The 22,383-nt window shown below is 38.4% G+C and overlaps 2 protein-coding genes across 2 annotated transcripts; one reads left to right on the top strand and one right to left on the bottom strand.

Annotated features, from left to right (window-relative positions):
• Window positions 1–11,894: 11,894 nt before the first annotated feature.
• Window positions 11,895–12,617, bottom strand: LOC126700666 (uncharacterized). Its single transcript, XM_050398876.1, has 2 exons — window positions 12,491–12,617; window positions 11,895–12,410 (listed from the first exon to the last, which is right to left on the bottom strand). Exons 1-2 carry the CDS (start codon window positions 12,536–12,538, stop codon window positions 11,895–11,897), a joined length of 564 nt encoding a protein of 187 aa, XP_050254833.1. The 5' UTR covers window positions 12,539–12,617.
• A 3,681-nt stretch (window positions 12,618–16,298) lies between these two features.
• On the top strand, window positions 16,299–21,487 carry LOC126700151 (caffeic acid 3-O-methyltransferase). Its single transcript, XM_050398166.1, has 4 exons — window positions 16,299–16,897; window positions 19,689–19,999; window positions 20,660–20,724; window positions 21,014–21,487. Exons 1-4 carry the CDS (start codon window positions 16,479–16,481, stop codon window positions 21,314–21,316), a joined length of 1,098 nt encoding a protein of 365 aa, XP_050254123.1. The 5' UTR covers window positions 16,299–16,478; the 3' UTR covers window positions 21,317–21,487.
• The last annotated feature ends 896 nt before the right edge of the window (window positions 21,488–22,383 follow it).

A 22,383-nucleotide genomic window follows, 5' to 3' on the forward strand; every position in this document is an offset into this window, starting at 1 on the left:
AACGTTTTTTTTATGATAATGTTTTCATTGAATCGCACAACAATATAGTTTGATGAATAAGACCGATATCTTTTTGTATTACATATGATATGATTTGGTGGAATAATAAAAAGAAAGATGAGTAATTTTGAGTAGTCAAGGCCAGGTGCCGTATCTTGAAATCTGCTTTTTATAGAGCATAATATAAGCTATTGAAAACTACACTGTAAAGACCACTGTCTCTAGGCTTAAAATAATGCTGAAACCAAATTCTGGGCATTTCCCTTCGTTGTTATTTGCGACTAAGCATCTAAGCAAGACCTCTTTGCTTAGTACATGGCTATGTAGAATTGTAGATGATGGATCTGGTGGCACGTCCTGCGTACCCAAACCTGAATATCATAATGAGTAATGACCATCTCTCGATTGTAGAAACTAACCAAAGTCAGATGTCTGTCCAGAAAATCTATGAATTAACACGCAATAGAATAATATTTGTATCAAATGGTCACCTTTTCTTGTTTATAATTAAAAAATAATAATTCGCCATCTGGGTCATGGCGTATTGGTAGGAGTCTCAGCACGTGATATTTGAAGAGTGTGCTGGTTCGAGTTATATGCTTCAATAAAAAAAAGTTGTACTGTGGTGTGGATAGCCCTAATCTACCTAAAGGCACTCCACATCATGCTAAATTCAAGTTTAAGTGAACAGGGTTGGTAACTAATTCATATAAATTTTGACATCTTCAATGCGAGATTGAAATTATCTTAAAGGTTGATAGTTGATACTAAAATATACTAGACATTCACTATTTTGACCGAGGGTTAGTTGTGCTATCAAGTTAAGCTTATATATTTTAATTATAAAAAATACTATATGAAAAAGAATCCAGGGTTGGTGGGAAAGTGGGTGAAGATTTGGTTCTGAATTTTCTTGGGATTTATATGGTTTTGGAGAACATTGTGCAAGCTTCCAGAAAGACGATGGGGTCAAGTCCTGTTAACACTTTTCTTCGCCAATAGCTGCGATCCATGTCTTTTTCTATCTTCTAATTTCTAAATTCCAACTTCTATTTTTTTTTTTCCCTAAATTCTAACATCTAAGTTCTAAAGGTTAGGTGAGATGTTATCCCATTTGAAATGTCAATGCCACCCAATCAATAAAAAGCCATACTTGTCCACAAAAGACAAGCTCAGGCCGGCTGAGAGTGTTAGGCAAAAATGTTAAGTGGGATCTTTTTTATATTTAAATATTAATTAAATAATGTTTATTAAAATTATTTTATTTAAAATATATTTTCCTTACTTTTTAAGATGTAAAATTACTAATTGATTATTGCAAATTTTTTAGAGCCATGACCATTTTATACTTTAAAGTCTAAACCTTTACAAATAAAAATGAATTTATTACATGATTTAATAAATTAGTATTACTATAACACAATTGAGTTGATATAATATACATCAAATTATTAGTTAGTGTGATAATTTATAATAATTCATAAAGTAAAAGCTTGCATAAAAGAAAAATTATTAATTTGAGTGGGTAACTGGGCATACATTGGGTGTGGGTGTGGCCCGTGTGGGTGGGTTACTGGGTTAGTGAGTGTGTAGGCAGTGTAGCCCTGTGGGTGGGGGCTAGCTAATAGCTTTTACTGAGTCATTGACCAAAAAAAAGACTAAAAAAAAAAAAAATTGTAATTAAAATATATATATATATTTTTAATAAATAAACACACAAGGAGAGGAAAGGGGTTAAAATATATTGATAAATATATTATTTATATATATATATATATAATTTCTTTTATAAGTGGGAGCCTTATTTTATTTGGAAACTTTAGACAATTGCATCTATTGTTTCCTGCAGTACCCTTTTTTTCAGTGACCCTATTTCATTTTAGGACAAGCATAGCACTCTCAGAATGGGAACTAAAAACAGTAGTGGAGGCCATGTATGTAGCTTTCGAAGCACCCTTTCATGGAAGTGAAAAAATAATTCTCTAAGGACCGTCAAATTTCTTGGATAAACCATAGCATATATATGCATGGATTGTATTATTTAGCATTCTTCCTTCTGCAGATTGAAATAATGCAATCCGACAATGAGTTAGAAAATTAGCAAGTATAAGTAATCTAGTCAATATTGTAATGATTAATTTCTAAGAAAATAAGGTAGGTTATTAAGTGGATTGCAAGAAATCAATAAACAGGTGAAGATATGATGGAGCAACTAACAAGCCACAATTGTTTTTTAAGTGATGTTATAGTTGGATGATCCAATAACAATTAGTACAATATTCTGGTCGAGCCCACTGACTTCACTCGCCAACTAATTTGGTTCCCCAATCATAAGTTAGGAATGTGACTAATAATTAATAATTTTGCCCATGAATTTTTCTGGGAAACTAGGAAATGAAAATTGAGAAACATTCTAACTTCTTTGGATTGAGGGGTGGGAGGTGGAGTAGAGGCAATTAAAGTAGAGTTGATTGAATATTATACTAATTTCTGACTAACTCTATTCTACTCTTCTTGATCCAAACAGGCCATAAAGCTTCACGGAAAAGGTCTACCGTACTATTTCTTGTGTATCCTTAAATGAGAAAAATATCCACCACTTTGTTTGATTGCTAAAAAGAAATGACAACAAATTTTATATGCTTTAAATAATCTTGCAAACTAATTTTCCCAAAGACAATTAGTCTTTTTGTATACTATATTATTCAATTGATAAACAGAACACGTACCATAGATGTATAAACTAATGGAATAGCATTGTTCTAACTATGATTTAAAAAAATATTTGTATTAATCACTAACTTGTGCAATGCAATTGAGGAATGGTTTTGCAAAATGATATAGTTAATAATATCAATAAATAAAAAATAAAATCAAAAAATTTGTTAGAAAATATCAAATTAACTCAATTAAATTTGGTTTAGATTGGAGAGAATTAAACGTAATTTATTCACATTTTTTTAGTAATAAGTTGATTTAGTCAAAAAAAACTAGCCACATATTAGGTTTAATTAATTTCAACTAACACTTACTGCTATTTAATTAATAAAAATAATAAATTAGATATTTATGATAATAAAAAAAGTTCTAAAATTCATGTTTGTTGCAAGTATTCAACCTATGTATTACAAGTCATATGATGAATTTTTGTTTGGTGACTCATTAATTATTGAGATAAATTTTTTTTTTTTGGATGAACTTTTTTGGGTTTTGTTTTTAAAGAAGTCATTTTGACTTTTTTTTTTTTTTTTTTAATGGAAGTCAAAATGACTTTTTTTAATGAAGATTTCAGTTTGAATTTTATAGCGATTACGAACTTTTTTTTTCTCTCATCATTTTGTTCCACGTATTGATGTTTTCTGCAAATCTAATTAGGTGTGTCTTCTAGAACTTAAAAAATGTGGCTTAGTGCAATTAAGGCCTGAGCAGATTTGAATTTCAGATCCTGGAGTGATTCTTCGGTCACAGAAAGCAACCATGTTTCAGTTAATTCCAAAGCTAAATTAATAGCCAGTTAACCACAAGTTTATTCCTCTTTTTTAATAATCAAAGTTGGTTAGAGAAGGAAGCAGACTAAAGTGTCTATTATTCAAGCAAAAAAGAGCAAAAAAGAGAGTAAAAAGTCAATTAAAGATAAGCACAAACTAGCCACTAAGGGTCCATTTGGATTGAGCTTATTGTTGTTGAAACTAAAAGTACTGTAGCAAAATAATTTTTAAATGTGTGAATAGTATCGTGTGACCCATTTTTAATATTTTTAATACGTGAACAGTATATGAACAGTATGTGAACAGTGAACCCATGTGAGGTTACTGTTCACGTGCAGAAAAAAAAAAAAAAAAAAAAAAAAAAGGCAAAACGTGGAAATGAAAACGCAAGAATAAACACTCCCCAAACGCTCACTAAATTGTAAAGGTTACCAAAGGACTGGAGGAGTATCGGTGGCCACAATTTCCATATATATTTTTGTTTCTTGCTAAGCTACTATTTAAGCTCGGATGTTTGGAAAATTACTTATATAAATCGAACTAAAAAATAAAACCAATTTGCTAAGAGTTTTATAGCTCAATAATACTTATTTTTCCTTACGAGAATAATTAAAATTTGAATCAGATAATATATTTAATAGTTTATACCATTTTGAATCAATTTTTTTTTTTTTTGGGTAACAAACAAACTTATCCAATTAAAAACGAACTAAAATAAGTTATATTGACAAAACTCATTCTATGGTTTTTAAACTCTTAAAATAATAATAATAATAATAAATAAATAAATAACAGTTCTTTTAAATCTTTTTTTACTTTTTGATGTGAGGGTATTCGCAGTGTGATGCAGTGCGGTGCGGTTTTGGGCCATTTTTAGCACCATACTTTGCGATGTGATTTAGCTAAAACCATAACTGTACCGTACCTTATTTTTGCGATCACATATGCGGTGCGGTATGGTGTGGTTTAGAGTTTAGCCAAAACTATAACCGTACCGCACCTCATTTTTGCAGTCACATGTGCAATACTATGTATAAGATGCAGTTTGAAGTCGGTATATTTTTCAAATTTTGGGCTTTTTCTACTCACCCCAAAACTAATTTTTCCCCTTTTTTTGGCTAAGTTTTAAATTATTTAGCTAGTTTTTCTTTATTTTGGGTTGGCTTTTCTAGTCAACACTTGCTAGGGTTATTAAACTTTTTCTTTTTGGAAAACTAGGGTTATTAAACTATTAATAATATATGATAGAGAAGCGGAAAATAATCCATCTCCAGCTCGTCCAAAGGGTTCGTCCAGAGCCTACAGCGCAGATTGATCCAAGAGTCAACCCAGAAGAAGGAGAGACGTCCATTAAATAATAGCACCACTCCATAAGTTTAAGTCTCCCAAGGACGAAAAGATCGTCCATGAGGTTCGTCCATGAGAAGTCGTCAAATATCCTTGGACGACTAAACCACCCTACACCAGACGGACGAACCCTCAACACTTAGACTTTCAGCAACCCTCAACTATCTCGACAAACCCTTCGAATAAATTAACCTCCATTTAGCAGTTACCATTTTATATCCGTTGAGGGAGGTTACTCCGGAGTTGTTGGATTCCACAAAACCTGGGGAGGTTATCGAACAAATAACCGCCCCTGGCTCCCTATATAAGAGACCGGTCTGGACCCGACAGAGGTAAGTCTTTTCTCTCAGACACATTTCCAAAACACTTGGAACTTATTCTTCTACAAATCTAACTTCGCCATCGGAGGGGGTTCGACCGGTCTTCTCCGGTCTCCTCTTTTGATCGCATTCTCTTCCTTGCAGGCCATCAATCGCTTGAACAGCCCACCGAAGCCAGGCCATTCTACCTTACTGATTTCGAACATTATCAGTTGGCGCCGTCTGTGGGAAGCGAAGGTTGTTTTGCGATTTTCTTTTCCGCAACAAAAAGGTTAGGATGGTCAGGACCAGGTCGAGGGCTACTAGCCCTGGCCGTCAGGGAAGCAGAGGCACTTCAAGTGATCCTCAGCGTGATCGCCAATCCGCACCAGTCATGCAAACGTCTTCCGTTCAAAATATGCAATCCATGGCGGCTGCAATGGCGGAATTGACTCGCCAAAACCAGGAGTTAAGGATGGAGATCACTCACAGGAGACAGACACGTGAGGAGCATGCAGGGCAGACGCAAGGCCATGGTGACACACAGAATACTGAGATTGGAAGTCAGTTTAGAGGCACCACTTCACGGACAGTGCCACACCTGAAAGAGGAGATGGACCAAATGAAGAAAGTCATGGAGGAGATGAAGGAGAACATGAGAAGAACGAATCCTATAGAGGATTTGGTCCACAGGACTGACTCTCCTTTTACGGCTTCCATCAATGGCCACCCTCTACCATCAAAGTTCAAACTACCTTCCCTGGACTCGTATGACGGGACGCGTGACCCCTTCGATCACATTGCAACATTCAAGACAACAATGCACCTTCAGGGGGTCCCTGATGAAATCATGTGTCGAGCCTTCCCTACTACCCTTAAAGGCCCGGCACGGGTTTGGTTCAGTAAAATCCCCCCAAGTTCCGTAAGTTCTTTCGAAGAGTTAAGCAAATTGTTTGTTAACAATTTCATCGGGGGACAGAGGCACAAGCGCTCTTCGTCCAGCTTGCTGACCATAGAACAAGGGGAGAATGAAAGCCTGCGGTCATTCATCACTCGCTTCAACAGAGAAGCCCTTAGTGTGGACGAGGTGGACGACAAGCTTCTACTGGCAGCCTTCCACAACGGGATTAATTCGGATTTATTTATCCACAAGCTATATGAGAAGGAGCCTCAAACCATGGCCGAGCTCGTCCATTCGGCTCAGAACTTCATGAATGCAGAAGATGCAATCATAGCCAAGAAGAGGAAAAGAGCTGAAAGGATGGAAGCGCACCCAGCTCGACACTCAGAACAAGCCCCACGTCCAAAGAAGGGACGGACGGAAGATAGGAAGGAACGGGATAGCAGGAAGACAGGTCCCTCGGGAAGAAGCCAGAACTATACGCCCCTAAATGCTCCACTTAATCAGGTGCTCATGCAAATCAAAGACGATCCTGCTTTAAAATGGCCAGAGAAGATGAAAGGGGATCCCAACAAGCGCAATAAGAACAAATATTGCCGCTTTCACAGGGACCATGGGCATGACACGGATGAGTGTTATGACCTAAAACAGCAAATAGAGAACCTTATCAGACAAGGAAAGTTGAAGCACTTTGTTGGAAGGGATCGTACAGATGAGAAGCTGAAAGGCAAAATGGAGGAGTCATCCCGGCCCCCACTAGGAGAAATAAGGATTATCGTTGGAGGGAACTCGACGGGGCAATCTTCCAAGTCAAAGAAGACGTATCTCAAAGCGGTACAAAGCGTCCAGCTCTCTGGACGAACACCAAGGACGAGATCAATGGACGAGCCAACCATTTCCTTCACCGACGAAGATGCTGAGAGGATCCATCACCCGCATGATGATGCGATCGTCATTACACTGCTCATTGCAGATTATACAACCAGGAGAGTGTTAGTTGACAACGGAAGTTCAGCAGACATATTGTACTACCCCGCCTTCCAACAGATGAGGCTTGGACGAGATCAACTTCGTCCAGCATGCTCGCCACTGATAGGATTTGGAGGAATGAAGGTGCAGCCTGTGGGTACCATTACATTACCAGTTGTGGTAGGGTCATACCCGCAACAGATAACCAAGGAAATCAATTTCCTTGTGGTAGATTGTGCATCTTCATACAACGCCATTATTGGAAGACCCACTCTTAATAGTTGGAAGGCGGTAACTTCGACCTACCATCTATCAGTCAAATTCCCTACGGAGTACGGGATAGGACAAGCACAAGGAGATCAGTTGGCAGCTAGAGAATGCTACTTAGCCATGATGGCTTTGGACGAACAGGTGCAGACAATGAGCATCGAGGAAAGAAGAGTTATTGCAGAGCCCACGGAAGTGTTGGAAGATGTTCTCTTGCAAGAAGATGATCCAGAGAAATTTACCAGAATTGGAACATGTATGAAGGAGAAGGCAAGAGAAGACCTCATCCAGTTCCTGAGAAAAAGTATCGACGTTTTTGCATGGAGTCACGACGACATGCCAGGAATCGACCCAAGTGTGATCACTCATCGGTTGAATGTATACCCCTTTTTTAAGCCCATCCGTCAGAAGAAGAGGGTATTCGCTCCCGAGAGGGACAAAGCAATCAAGGAAGAGGTTCAAAAACTGACCACAGCAAAGTTCATCAAGGAAGTCTATTACCCGGATTGGTTAGCCAATGTGGTGATGGTGAAGAAAGCTAATGGAAAGTGGAGAATGTGCGTAGACTTCACGGACTTGAATAAAGCATGTCCCAAGGATAGTTATCCTCTACCACGCATTGATCAATTGGTGGACTCTACTGCTGGCCATCAGTTGCTGAGTTTCATGGATGCCTTCTCAGGATATAATCAAATCAGGATGGATGAAGCTGATCAGGAGAAAACTTCCTTCATTACCAGCCAAGGCTTGTTTTGCTACAAAGTAATGCCCTTCGGCTTGAAGAACGCAGGGGCAACTTATCAGAGGTTAGTGAATCACATGTTTCGTCCACAGATAGGACGGAATGTGGAGGTTTATGTCGATGACATGCTTGTGAAGAGCATAGACGAGGGAAGCCATCTAGATGACCTACAGGAAACCTTCGAAACACTTCGGCGATATAAGATGAAGTTGAACCCAAGCAAGTGTGCATTCGGAGTGTCGTCGGGAAAGTTTCTGGGGTTCATGGTCTCGCAAAGAGGAATTGAAGCAAATCCGGATAAGATCCAGGCTATATTGAACATGGAGCCACCGAAGAGCATCAAGGAAGTCCAATCCCTCACAGGACGAGTTGCCGCTTTGAACAGGTTTGTTTCAAAAGCCACAGATAAGTGTTTACCTTTCTTTAAAGTCCTCAGGAAGGCATTTGAGTGGACGGACGAATGCCAAAGGGCCTTCCAAGACCTGAAAGATTATCTTACAACGGCCCCATTATTAAGTCCATCTGTGCAAGGAGAAGAACAGTACCTATACTTAGCGGTGTCCCCACATGCCGTAAGTTCAGCTTTAATCAGAGAGGAAGGGAAAATACAAAAGCCGGTGTACTACACTAGCCGGGCACTCAGAGGAGCAGAGGGAAGATATCCGCTCATGGAGAAATTGGCTTTCGCACTAATAACGGCTTCTAGGAAGTTAAGACATTACTTCCAAGTTCATATCATTAATGTCATGACGGACCATCCGCTTAAGAAGGCAATGAACAAGCTGGAAGCCGCAGGACGACTCGTTCAATGGGCAGTTGAACTTAGTGAATTCGACATTCGGTATCAACCGAGAAGTGCAATAAAGGCTCAAGCCTTGGCAGATTTCATTGCGGAGTTCACTCCATGTTATGAAGACCTGGGGGAAGGCGATGACAACAACAAATGGGTCGTCCATGTTGATGGATCGTCTACATTATATGCAGGAGGAATAGGAGTTGTTTTGCAGTCGCCAGAAGGGGACAAATTGAAATACAAGGCCCGTCTGCAATACCAGACTACTAACAATGAAGCGGAGTATGAAGCCCTTTTAAAGGGGTTGGAACTGGCCAAGTCCGTAGAAGCAGACTCAATACTTGACCTGGGAGATTCTCAACTGGTCATAGGCCAAGTCAATGGGACATGTGAAGCCAAGGAAGACAGAATGAAGAAATATCTAAGGAAGGTAGTACGCCTTGTGAAGAAATTCAAAAAAGCAGATTTTGTTCAAATCCCAAGGGAAGAGAATGTGGAGGCAGATACTCTGGCGAAGGAAGCATCTGCGAATGAGGCCTTGGACGAGATGAATGATGTACACTACATGCCAAGCATAGACCTTCCAAAACTGATGCAGATAGAGGGAGAAGGAAATTGGATGACCCCGATAGTGTCATACTTAAAGGACGGAATGCTTCCAGAAGAGAAGGATGAAGCTAGAAAGCTCAGGGTCAAGTCAGCAAGGTATGTGCTTATGGACGAGGTGTTATATAAGAGAGGTTTTTCCCAGCCTCTCTTAAGATGTTTGGCTCCAGAAGAGGCAAATTACATGTTGAGGGAAGTTCACGAAGGAGCATGCGGGAACCATTCGGGAGCCAGATCACTCGTCCATAAAGTCATCCGAAGTGGATTCTATTGGCCAACCATCCAAGCTGACGCTAAAGCATATGTCAAAGTCTGTGATCAATGCCAACGCTTTAGTAACATTCCCAGACAGCCAGCAGAATATCTCACGCCAATGATGGCCCCTTGGCTTTTCGCACAATGGGGACTAGATATTTTGGGGCCCTTTCCGACTGAAACTCGGCAAATGAAATTTCTGGTGGTGGGAATAGATTACTTCACGAAATGGGTGGAAGCCGAACCCTTAGCCAAAATTACACAGCAGAATGTCAAGAACTTCGTCTGGAAGAACATTGTATGCAGATTCGGAGTACCTAGAGTACTAGTGTCTGACAATGGACGACAGTTTGACAACACACCCTTCAGGGAATTTTGTGAACAGCTTGGAATGAAGAACCATTACTCCTCACCCTCCCATCCACAGGCCAATGGCCAGGCAGAAGTAGCGAACCGATCCTTGCTAAAGATCATCAAGACTCGGCTCGAAGGGGCAAAGGGGATATGGCCGGATGAATTACCAGGTGTTTTATGGGCTTATAGAACTACAGCGAGAACTCCAACAGGAGAAACTCCTTTTAAGCTAGCCTACGGAAGCGAGGCAGTTATACCAGCAGAAGTACACATGACGAGCCACAGGGTCAGAAAGTACCAAACTGAAGAAAATGACGAACAGCTCCGTCTTAACCTTGACCTTATGGACGAGGTCAGGATGGATGCAGAACAAAGGACAGCAAGGTACAAGAATCTCATGGCAAGACAATATGATGCTATGGTAAAGCCTAGGCGTTTCAACATTGGAGATCTTGTCTTGAAGAGGGTTACCTTGGCAACAAGAAACCCAGCCTACGGGAAACTTGGCCCAAATTGGGAAGGACCTTATAGGGTTGTCAACTGCAAAAGGCAAGGATCCTATTATTTGGAAGCTTTGGATGGGCGGAGGCTGGAACACCCTTGGAATGTTGAGCACCTCAGGAAGTACCATCAATAAGTGCTGACTCTTCACCGATGTCCTTGGACGAGATGTATGGACGAGAAGAAGTATTTTACTACTGTTAAGTGTTTTTAAGTATTTTAATAATCCCCTAGAAGGTACATTAGTGTTTTCACTTTTGTGCTATTCATGGACGAATTGGTTTGTATTTTTAAATTCAATAAGGCACTAGCTAATAAGCATGTGCCATGCCTGTGGACGAATGATTACATAAGTTTGGGTTTTCAAATATATATATATTGTTTTCAAATATATTATTGGAATCCTTATATGTTCATTCAGATTGATCCGCAAAAAGAAAGCATGGACGAATGAAATCCTTGGACGCAAGGATATATCGTCCATAAACCTTTCTCCAAAGGAAATATGAAAAGTTTCATCCGTCCAGAACATGGGACGAGGTGAAACCTAAGCTAAAATACGGAGGTTCATCCGTCCAGAACATAGGACGAAGATGAAACCCAAGCTAAATACATAGCAAGTTTCATCCGTCCAGAACATAGGACGAGATGAAACCTAAATACAGAGGTCCATCCGTCCAGAACATAGGACGAGATGAAACCCAAATACATAAGTCCATCCGTCCAGAACACAGGACGAGATGAAACCCATGCGAAAAATAAAGCATGATTCATCCGTCCAGAACATGGGACGAGATGAAAAGGGCATACTCGTCTAGACCCCAAGACGAGATGAATTCCCAAAAGTATTCGTCCGAAACGCAGACGAGCCAAGACTTCAAAATTAGCTTAACAATCCATTACCTTGGACGAGAAACGCTAAAAGTCTAATCATCCAGGACGACAAAATGATCGTCCATAATTTCGGAATGATGGAAAATCTAGCCAAAGGAATCAACATACTTTATCTTGGTGATGTAATAAAATTCACCCCCATGACCAAGATGAGGTGAACTGAATTCCTAGATGGACGAACCACATTGCTGATATAATAATAAAAAGTTCATACATAAAGCTGAAAACATATATATTCAAGCAACAATGGAAGTGAAAATAGAATTATTCATTTCTTTCATTTAAAGGGTGGACGACCAACGTCCAAAAACCCATTTAGTTTTGAATGTATATAAAGCTCGTCCACAATCCTGGACGAGATGATTGTACTTGCATGAGCTTTAAAATTAAAAAAAAAAAAAAGGAGAAGTAAAAAGCCCAAAACAACGGGCACTTCCATGAAAAGCAAATAAAAACAAATTCTCTAAGGAAATAGACTTCACTTGGGTTCGTCCTGAGTAACTTCAGTGTTAGCATCGTCCATGATGTTGACGTCCTCGGAACTCGTCTGCAACACAGAACTCTCTGTAGCAAGAGGAAGCTTGAACGAGTTAAAGTCCAAATCAGGATACGCGTCTTTTGCATCAGCACGGAAGTCTTCATAACCAGCTGCATAATGACTGTCTAGACGATTCTTATACTCGTCAGACTTCTTAAAAGCAGCAATTGCTTCTTCACGTGCCTTCTCCAAGGACGAGGTAAGCTCTGCAACTTGTCCTTCTAGATGGACGATGCGGGTATCCTTCTCTAAGTTGTCAGCTTTGAGCTCCTCAACATCGTTCTTCAGCTTCGTCTCGCTTCCCAGCAGACGATTAAAGTCCTCGGTCAACCTAATGACCTCCCCCTTCTTGGATAAGACCTCATGGCTTAGCTCCTTAGCCTTATCCTTGGCAGTCTTGGCCTCTGTAGCAAGCTCCTTGGCCTGGCAAGTCGCTGTATAAAACTTTGACATAGCCTGCATTTGGACGAAAAGGAGTTAGACATTTCATTCAAAGTTAAATGTTTACACACAAGGACGAGAAAAAAAAAACTTACCTTGAAAAGGTCATGGATGCCAGAACGCTCAAACTCCTTCACTGACATGTTGTAACATTCGTTAACTTCATGATCAGTGACGATCCCTTTGAACGTCCTCCATGCATAACCCTCGTCCAGAACCAAATTAGAGGGATGATCAGAAGGCTCAGACGGGCTAGGCTTGTAAGAAGTTTTGGGAGCAGGGGGAGGATCAGACTGGACAGGATGAACTATTTGGACGGGCTCCACGTCCACAGGCTCGTCCAAGTTCACTGTTGGTGGTACGAACTTTGGAACCTTGGGAAGGGAATTCTTACTTAGTTTTTGCTTCTTGTGGCCACGACGACTGGGAAGGTCGTCCAGGTCCACATTGCTTGAAATACCCTTGGACTTCCTCTTCCCAGCCTGGACGGAAGCCACTTTGGGAGTTGGAGCAGCAACATCCTCGTCCCCGCTAGCCACTGTTTTTTCCTTGTTTTCCCTCATTGTGCTTATCCCTATGACGAGAAAAATTAATCAGAAAAATTAAAAAAAAAAAAAAAAAAAAAAGAAGAGCTGAAATAATAGAATATTATGGACGACACTTACTTCGACGAGTGACCTCCTCGTGACTTAGGTTCTCAGCCGTAGGAAGTGGACCAAGTCCCCAAGTTGCTAGACGACTAAGAGTAACTAAGTCGTGGAAAGTCCTTCCTGGAAAGGTGCGAACCACGTCTATCCGGTCCAAGGAAAACTTGTCCAAGCGTGGACGAACAACAGCTGCATCACCAAGATAAATGGTTAGACGAGTAACAGATAAGAAATTTTAAGGGACAAACAGGGTAAAATGGAAAGAAAGACATACCCTCAGGACGAAGACGACCTAGAGGGCTGGTAAAAGGTGGGAAGAGGGGAATACCCACATCAGCTGGGTCCCCAGCCCAATTTCCAGAAATAATAAAAAATTCTTTTTTCCAAAGCCGGTCAGACGAACTACGGCCCGTTATTAAACTGTAATATGTACCTCTGGACGAAAACTGGTAGAACCCAGCAGATTTTTTGATCTCTGAGGGTTTATAGCAGTAAAGGAACTCGTCCACTGTAATTGGACGGTTCCCTTCCAATGCCTCACGCCATAATACTTGCATGGCAACAATCGTCCTCCAGCCATTGGGATTGAGCTGGTTTGGCCCAATACCCAACCTTTGGAGGAGTTCTCTGCAGAAAGAGTTTAAGGGAAACCTAAGGCCAGCTAATAGGTAAGAAGTATATACCCCTAAGCCAGAGGAAGGGGAACAACACCATTCACCAGGCTGGGGTAGACGAGGGTTAAGCTCTTTAGGGATTTGGTATCTATCTACAAGAGTTTTTAACTTAGCGCCGTCTAAGGTGGATGCTACCTCTGGGGCACAACTATAGATTACATCCTCTTCGTCCTCCTCCTCGTCTTGAGGAGGACTAGATGGCTCTCTGGACGAACTAGCCTTAGATCCAGAAGCTGCCCTACGTCGTTGTTCCTGAAATTCCTCTAAAGGAATGCCAGGAACCCCAGACGAGTAATGCTCGTCTGAGGAATCACTACAGGACGAACTACTTATACTACCCTCACTCTCAGAGCCGTCCAGGTAGTCGTCTATCTCTCTCTCTAAACTAGACGATGAAGACATGTTTGGAATGTAGAAGACTTAAAATGAGAGCCTAAAAAAAAAAAAAAAAAGAAGAAATACCTGATGAAACTAGGACGAGAGCTAGACGAGAATCTTGGACGAATTGGCAGAAGAGAGAATGAGGAAAAAAGTGAGGGGCATGAAAGAGAATGTACTATTTATAGGCCCCAGCAACAGGGTCAACGAAACGACGTTCGCCACTCAGAGACAGACACGTGGCGATTCTTTTGGGAAACGAGATCGACAGGACTGGCCAACCAACAGTCTCGCGACACGTGGCGTACGAAAAAGTGAAATTTAGCCAAAATCACAACGATGTCCTGGACGACCCTTTGAACAAAGGGGCAACTGATAGAGAAGCGGAAAATAATCCATCTCCAGCTCGTCCAAAGGGTTCGTCCAGAGCCTACAGCGCAGATTGATCCAAGAGTCAACCCAGAAGAAGGAGAGACGTCCATTAAATAATAGCACCACTCCATAAGTTTAAGTCTCCCAAGGACGAAAAGATCGTCCATGAGGTTCGTCCATGAGAAGTCGTCAAATATCCTTGGACGACTAAACCACCCTACACCAGACGGACGAACCCTCAACACTTAGACTTTCAGCAACCCTCAACTATCTCGACAAACCCTTCGAATAAATTAACCTCCATTTAGCAGTTACCATTTTATATCCGTTGAGGGAGGTTACTCCGGAGTTGTTGGATTCCACAAAACCTGGGGAGGTTATCGAACAAATAACCGCCCCTGGCTCCCTATATAAGAGACCGGTCTGGACCCGACAGAGGTAAGTCTTTTCTCTCAGACACATTTCCAAAACACTTGGAACTTATTCTTCTACAAATCTAACTTCGCCATCGGAGGGGGTTCGACCGGTCTTCTCCGGTCTCCTCTTTTGATCGCATTCTCTTCCTTGCAGGCCATCAATCGCTTGAACAGCCCACCGAAGCCAGGCCATTCTACCTTACTGATTTCGAACATTATCAATATATTTAATATTAAAATAAATAAATATAGTAATATATAGAGAGGGTGCGGTGCAGTGCAATTTTCTTATGATAAAACCGCAAACCGCACTGCACCATGAGGTGTGGTGCGGTGCGGTGCACTATTACTTGTAGTGCGGTGCGGTTATGCCATTTTACGGGCGGTTTTGGTGCAATTTTTGCGGTTTGTGCAATTTGGTGAACACCCTTAGATGTGAGGATTAGTGGTGCAAAGGATGCCTATAAACTTCAGTCTTTTGTCCTTTTTTTTTTTCTTCTACAAAATTTGCAATTCTACTTTGGAGACCAATCACTCATCTACTCTGGAGAGCAATGAGAAGCGTTTTAATAGTTTTTTTTTTTTTTTTTAAAGAGAGTTTCTACCTAAAGCATCTGCTTTTGATAATAACTCTTTATCAGTTTTAATAGATGTTTTAAATGTCTTAAAAGTAAGAAATTAAGAATATTTTTTTTTAAAGTAATAGACTTCGGCTTTATGAGAGCTCCTAATGTCTAGTTTTAAATGCCTTAGAAGTAAGAAATTAAGAATACTTCTTTTAGAAGTAATATACTTCGGATTTATAAGGCGTCTTAAATATCTAGTTTTAAATGTATTACCAAAGGTAAGAAATTAAGAATACTTCTTCTAAAAGTAATAGATTTGGATTTATAAGACATCTTAAATGTCTAGTGCGTGTATATATATACTGGGTTTTTTTTTTTTTTTTTTTTTTTGCAATGTGAAAGTATATATATAGTGGTTAGATTATTTCTTCAGCCCTTCTAAAAGTAAGACCTAGAGTTAATACTATGGAAAAGAAAATTGAAATATAGTACCTGGGTGTTGGGTTTATGTAACATAAATTTAGAGGTTATAAAAATAAACCACCACAGTTAGTTCTTAAAATATTTGGAATATCTCAATTTCTCCTGAACAAAAAGTGAAATAATCCAATCAAAGGTTGTGACACCCTTTTTTTTATAAAATTTTTTAAGACAGAGGTGAGTATATGCTAAAGACCAAGAGTTGATATTAACAAAGTAGCAAAAAAAACAAAGACTAACGAGTAAAAGTTTTTTTTTTTCCTCTTTTGAAGTAAAAAATATAACAAAGGACATAAAAATATACTTCCAATCTCATATAAATTATGAATCTCATCAAATATTTCTATAGTACTCTCAAACGATTACCGAGACAAAGGTCAAATAGTTGGTGCTGTAGAGTCAAAATGCTTGGTGGTGGTTGAGGAAAAACCATATATATTAACGATTCCAGCCTTGTCATAGCATATACTCATCTTCTCAAACCTCTCTCTCTCTCTCACTTAGCTTTTCTTATTCATACTCAAAACCCACATACCCAAGCCGCAAAAAAATGGGCTCAAGTGGCGAAACCCAGATGACTCCAACCCAAGTCTCAGATGAAGAAGCCAACCTCTTTGCCATGCAACTAGCCAGTGCTTCAGTGCTCCCCATGGTCCTTAAATCTGCCATAGAACTTGATCTCTTGGAGATCATAGCCAAGGCTGGACCGGGGGCTTACCTTTCTCCTGCAGAGATTGCTTCCCAGCTCCCTACAAAAAACCCAGATGCACCTGTGATTGTGGACCGCATATTGAGGCTCCTGGCTAGCTACTCTGTTCTCACATACTCTCTGCGCACACTCCCTGATGGGAAAATTGAGAGGCTGTATGGTACAGCTCCTGTGTGTAAGTTCTTGACCAAGAATGAAGAAGGTGTGTCTCTTGCTGCTCTCTCTCTCATGAATCAAGATAAGGTCCTCATGGAGAGCTGGTAATCTCTTCTCAATCTCATCCTCTTCTTTTTCTTTTTCTTTTTTTTTGGACAAATGGGTCCAGTTTATAAATGATTTTAGAAAAATTTTGATACCCTTTTTTTTTTCTTTTGATAAATTTTATAAAAATATTCTAAAAATATTTCTTAAACATCAGTTAAATAATTTTATAAACTGGTGGAATTGAAATTATTGATTAATTGGGCTAATAGTTGATAATAAAATACATGTCACACTTTCTTTTCTACTTATTCCTAAAAAAAAAAAAAAAAATTATTCCTTGATTTTAAAAGAGTCACACTGTCATTCTTTTTAAGCTGAACAGAGAAGCCTTTCTCCTATGTCGTCTGAGAAATTATTCACTTTCAATCAATGGAGAGAAGTGGGTCTGTTTCAACAATTCATTATAATGAAAAATAGTAATGTATTCTTGATGTTGTTTTTAATGGGTTGCATTTGCATGCACAACGAGGTCTCTCCTTGTATCATTGCATACACAGAGTTGATTTTAACTCGAGATCATTAGGATGCTACTATAATAATGCTCAAGAAAGCTACACTGGTGCCTCTAACCATTTTTTTTTTCCTACTAAAAAACACCTCCGTCATCAAATGATTAGGAAGTTTGAATATATGAATAGTTTGTTCATATAATTTTCCTTTACCTTTACCTCGGTCTGTACAGGTTGGAGTCCTGTCTCTTGGGTTTAGTGACGAGTGATGACCAATATATATTTTTTCTTTAAAAAAAAAAAAAAAATAGAAACTTGTGAATCATTCAATGGGTTGGTAAAAGGGCCCCACCAACATTTTTGAAACTTGGAAAAATCATCCTTTATAATTTTAAAGGTTTTTTTTTTTATTTTAAAGAAAAATATAAAGGGCCCGCCCCTTGAAAATGGCCTTTGTAACTTTTTTTTTTTTTTTTTATTATCTTTTTCCCTGAGTTGTTGGTGGGTGCCAAATCTTTTTTTTTTTTTTTGGTAAATAAAAAAGTACAGTTGATGCTTAATCTTATTACGTCCAGCCGCAGTACCTCAAGCAATCCTTAAAAGACAAAAAAAAAAAAAAAAAAAGGGTTTATTGTCTTTCAATTTTCAAATGAAAAAACATATAAAATAAATTCAGTTTAAATAAGGCTATCCATTTTTTTCAAATCAAATAAAAAATTAAATTAAAAAATTATTAATATTGTGTCTATCGAGTTTTAGAGCTAAATTGATAAAATCTCTAAAATCATAGATTAAAATTTTATAATAAATAAATAAACAAAACAAAAGATATGGCGGCAACATTAAATATACCAAGGTGGATTGCGAGTCAAAATTTTTTTTATTTTATATATTTGGGGATAATAATATACAATCAATTGGATTTGGAGTATACTATTGTCTATCGCTAGGCAAGTTGCCGTGCCAAGTAGTTGCTTCAACCAACTTGGATTGGGTGGTGGATTGTGATATATATAAATGAAGTCATGAGTCATGATCAACAATTTTTAAGTCCCTTTAGATTAGTCAGAGTGATTTTCACTCTTTTTATAATTAATAGCATAACATTACTATTAGGACTACTAATAAGTTGTACTTTGTTTCTTTCTCTTTCTTTATGCGACACTTTGCAAAGAAAAATTAGAAAGAAAAACCTTAGTGGGACCCTTAAAAAATGTTTAGGGTGATTTGTGGGATAGATAGTCACTAGATGCTGATGGGCATAGGGGACCCTCCACTTAGGAGTCTAAAACAATCAACCACCATTGCATCTATGATCTCCTAATTGCTTGCTGCTTAGTGCTTTACTAAGGCTGTGCATAGCATGATCTATTTTCTATGCCTCAATTATTATACCCAACAATTGGCATTTACATGATTCCAATGATTGCTTACTGCTTAGTGCTTTACTAAGGCTGTGCATAACTTCTATTTTGTATGCATCAAATCATTATACCTAACAATTTGCACAACATGATTCCAAGTATCTTATGTGTGAGATATTAGATATATGTAACCTCTAAAGAAAAGATATTAGATATATGTATAGGGCTTTTATAGGTTTACATTTTACTAGTAATCTTCTGAAAAAAACACATTGTACTAGTAATGTAAGCTAAGAATTTTCCATATGTATATTCCCTTTTATGGTGTATAGATTTCACAGGTTCCTATAAAAGAAGTAACAATTATCTATAGTATTGGATTTATGTATCATTAAAAAAAATATGTATCATCCATCTCCTAGTACGTGGACCTATAATTATGTGGGATCCATACGATGTGAGAAAGATGATGCATGTATCATAATCATAAGATTTTTTTCTAGAAGAGGTGAAGAAAAATTGAAAAAAAAAATAATGAAAGAAAGGTTTGGTTTTGCATTTTTGAATGCTATGGATCAGGTTTGTAATTAAGAAAAGTCCACCATTTCACACTAGCTCTTCTTTTCTGGCCTCAATAATGGACTCACCTTTCACTTTCAATTCACACTAGCTTCATGACTTGATGTTTATGACCTGTCCATGCTTCGTTAGATCTTTGAGCATTAACAACGGTATATACCAAACTAGGACTTCTTTTTTTGAGAAAAAACTAGGACTTTAACTGTCAACTACTATTAAATAAAGATAGGCCTTGTATTTGATGTAAAAGTTGGAAAAAGATGGTACTTTGTCATCTACGTGTATTGTATTGCATAGACATTTTGGCATTTTACATGAGAATTCATTCACCTTCCAGCCAAAGAAAAGTAGAAAACTAAAATTTTCACTTAATTGACTAATTCTATTTTCTATAGGTACTACTTGAAAGATGCAGTTCTTGAAGGTGGGATTCCATTTAACAAGGCCCATGGAATGACCTCATTTGAGTATCATGGTAAAGATCTTAGATTCAACAAGGTATTCAACAAGGGAATGTCTGATCACTCTACCATTACCATGAAGAAAATATTGGAGACCTACAAAGGCTTTGAGGGTCTCACATCAGTGGTTGATGTTGGTGGTGGTACTGGAGCTGTCCTTAGCATGATCGTCGCAAAATACCCCTCTATTAAGGGCATCAATTTTGATTTGCCCCACGTGATCGAGGATGCACCATCTTATCCCGGTATTGACACTATTTTATTTTTATTTATGTCATATATTAAATTAAGTAGTTTCAAGTTATCTCATCTGACAAAGTTTCTTGTCCATAGGTTCAAATCTATAGTATCTATTGTAAAAGTCATATGGTTGATAGTATGCTTAATCTAAGCTATATTTTATAATGGCAATGTAGATTTAAGCGCTTGCCTATTACCTTTGTCTTTAGTAAATCAGACTTTTCAAGAGGGTTGTTGGATGCAGACTGGTGGGCAGTGGCCTATTCTAAAGTCTTTTTTATATTTATTACTTTATTCCCAAACTAAAACCATATGTACCGCAGCATAATGCTTTTTTTTTTTTTTTTAATTATTATTATAATGATGTTTCTTGTCCATTAGTAAAGCCATATACTTATTTGTATGCTTAACTTAAGCTATCTTTTATATGGCAAAGTAGAGTTAAGCGCCTGCCTATTTAGACCTTTGTTTTTAATAAGTTAAAGACTTTTTCTGGAGGGTTGTTGCATGCAGATTGGTGGTCAATTGTAAAGTTTTTTTTTTTAATATGTAATACTTGATTCCCAAACTAAAACCCTGTATAATGCATTATAATGCTATTCTTTTTGTAATGTTTTTTGGGTTTAATAATGATCTCATGGGCTAGATATGAGTGTTGGCTGCAGGTGTGGAGCATGTTGGGGGAGACATGTTTGTTAGTGTTCCTAAAGGAGATGCCATTTTCATGAAGGTGGGTTTAAACTTACCCGAGATCCTTTGACTTTCTTACCCACATACTTGCTTGACTTTTTAGTTGGGTCCAGTTTTATAAAACTTCAATGGTGCAATTGATAGTTGACAATTGGAAGGCACCACTAGCACTAAACTTTACAGTCTAATTCAACTATAGGGTGTGCAAACAATTGTATTAACTAGTACATGAATCATAGAGTGAAAATGAAATTATAAGAAAATTTGGTTAGTCAAAGGCATTCTATCCTTGATTTATGTTATTGACATGTGTGTGCTCCTACGTACAGTGGATATGTCACGATTGGAGTGATGAGCACTGCTCGAATTTTTTGAAGAACTGCTATGCTGCTCTTCCAGACAATGGAAAGGTGATTCTTGCTGAATGCATTCTTCCTGTAGCCCCGGACACTAGCCTTGCTGCTAAGGGAGTCATCCACATTGACGTTATCATGTTGGCTCATAATCCTGGTGGGAAAGAGAGGACCGAAAAGGAGTTTGAGGCCTTGGCTAAAGGGGCCGGATTTCAAGGGTTCAGAGTAGTGTGTTCTGCTTTCAATACCTATATCATTGAATTCATTAAAAAGCTTTGAGCCCTCAGCTATGGTACGTACCTATTGCATTTGGGTTTTGCGGGTTTGTGACCGTGTTCGTTTCGAAAGTGGATTTCTGATATATGTAGTTTATATTCACTGAGAGAGGAAACAAGGGAGTGATTGTATACTTCTTATATGAAATAAAACTTTGTAATATGGATTGAAGAAGATGAATTTAAAATTGGATCATGAAAGGGCCAAAATCGAAAATGGTTAATTGTGAGAGTTATGAAATAAATGACCATTTCCTTTTTCACATAGCATTATGCAACCAAATGGAGCATGAACTAGTTAAAAAAAAAAAGGTTAATGAAACTTTGAGAGAGATTAGAAAGAAGAAATACATGCAAGTATTGCCTGAGTTATCTAATTCAACTTTGAGGCCATTACTCATAAGTGGAAAAATTCAGATATTAGAAAGAAGAAATACAAGCAAGTATTGCCTGAGTTATCTAATTTAACTTTTAGGCCATAACTCATAAGCGGAAAAATTCAAAGAAAACAGAGGATTAGTAGATGTGAGATACGTTACCATACAAGAACAAACAAAAAAAACACAGCAAGACAAGCCATAGATAGGGGATTCTATTCCCAAGGGCTGGTACCAGTCAAATGAAGCAAGACTAGCAAAGGTAAACTGATCTTTTCTAATAACTGCCAATAATGGAGGCCGAGGAATTACTGATGTGGTGGTAGAAAGCTAAATCTACTCAGAATACACATGTTAAACTAAATTGAATGTGACAATGAACAAACTCAATGACCCGACTTCAACAAGATATCAGCTCATCTAGTTAGAATTGGAGAGACAAGAAGAGAGAAGCAAGAGAGGCTCAGGTAGTTGGATGTTAGAGCCGATGACTATTGAGTATTTCCTGACTATCTGCATGACTATTGAGTATCTCTTGACTATCTGCGAGAATCTAAGCTTTAGAATATTGCTGTAGAAGGGATGGGAAAAAAAGGCATCATGATTTTAAAACAAAAACAGCTCTTTATCTGAGATTCAGTACATGAAATGTGGAATTCCCACCAGCAACCTGAGTTTAGATAGTGAGAGAAGT

This window comes from Quercus robur, chromosome 9, assembly GCF_932294415.1.
Source record: "Quercus robur chromosome 9, dhQueRobu3.1, whole genome shotgun sequence".
NCBI lineage: Eukaryota > Viridiplantae > Streptophyta > Magnoliopsida > Fagales > Fagaceae > Quercus > Quercus robur.

Excerpts from the sequence above, each read along its gene's own strand:
- LOC126700666 (XM_050398876.1), bottom strand. The coding sequence starts at position 12,538 with ATGTCAGTGAAGGAGTTTGAGCGTTCTGGCATCCATGACCTTTTCAAG. Across the intron at positions 12,411-12,490 it reads GCATCCATGACCTTTTCAAG|GCTATGTCAAAGTTTTATAC; the intron begins GTAAGTTTTTTT and ends GTCCAAATGCAG.
- LOC126700151 (XM_050398166.1), top strand. The coding sequence starts at position 16,479 with ATGGGCTCAAGTGGCGAAACCCAGATGACTCCAACCCAAGTCTCAGAT. Across the intron at positions 16,898-19,688 it reads AAGGTCCTCATGGAGAGCTG|GTACTACTTGAAAGATGCAG; the intron begins GTAATCTCTTCT and ends TATTTTCTATAG. Across the intron at positions 20,725-21,013 it reads GAGATGCCATTTTCATGAAG|TGGATATGTCACGATTGGAG; the intron begins GTGGGTTTAAAC and ends TCCTACGTACAG.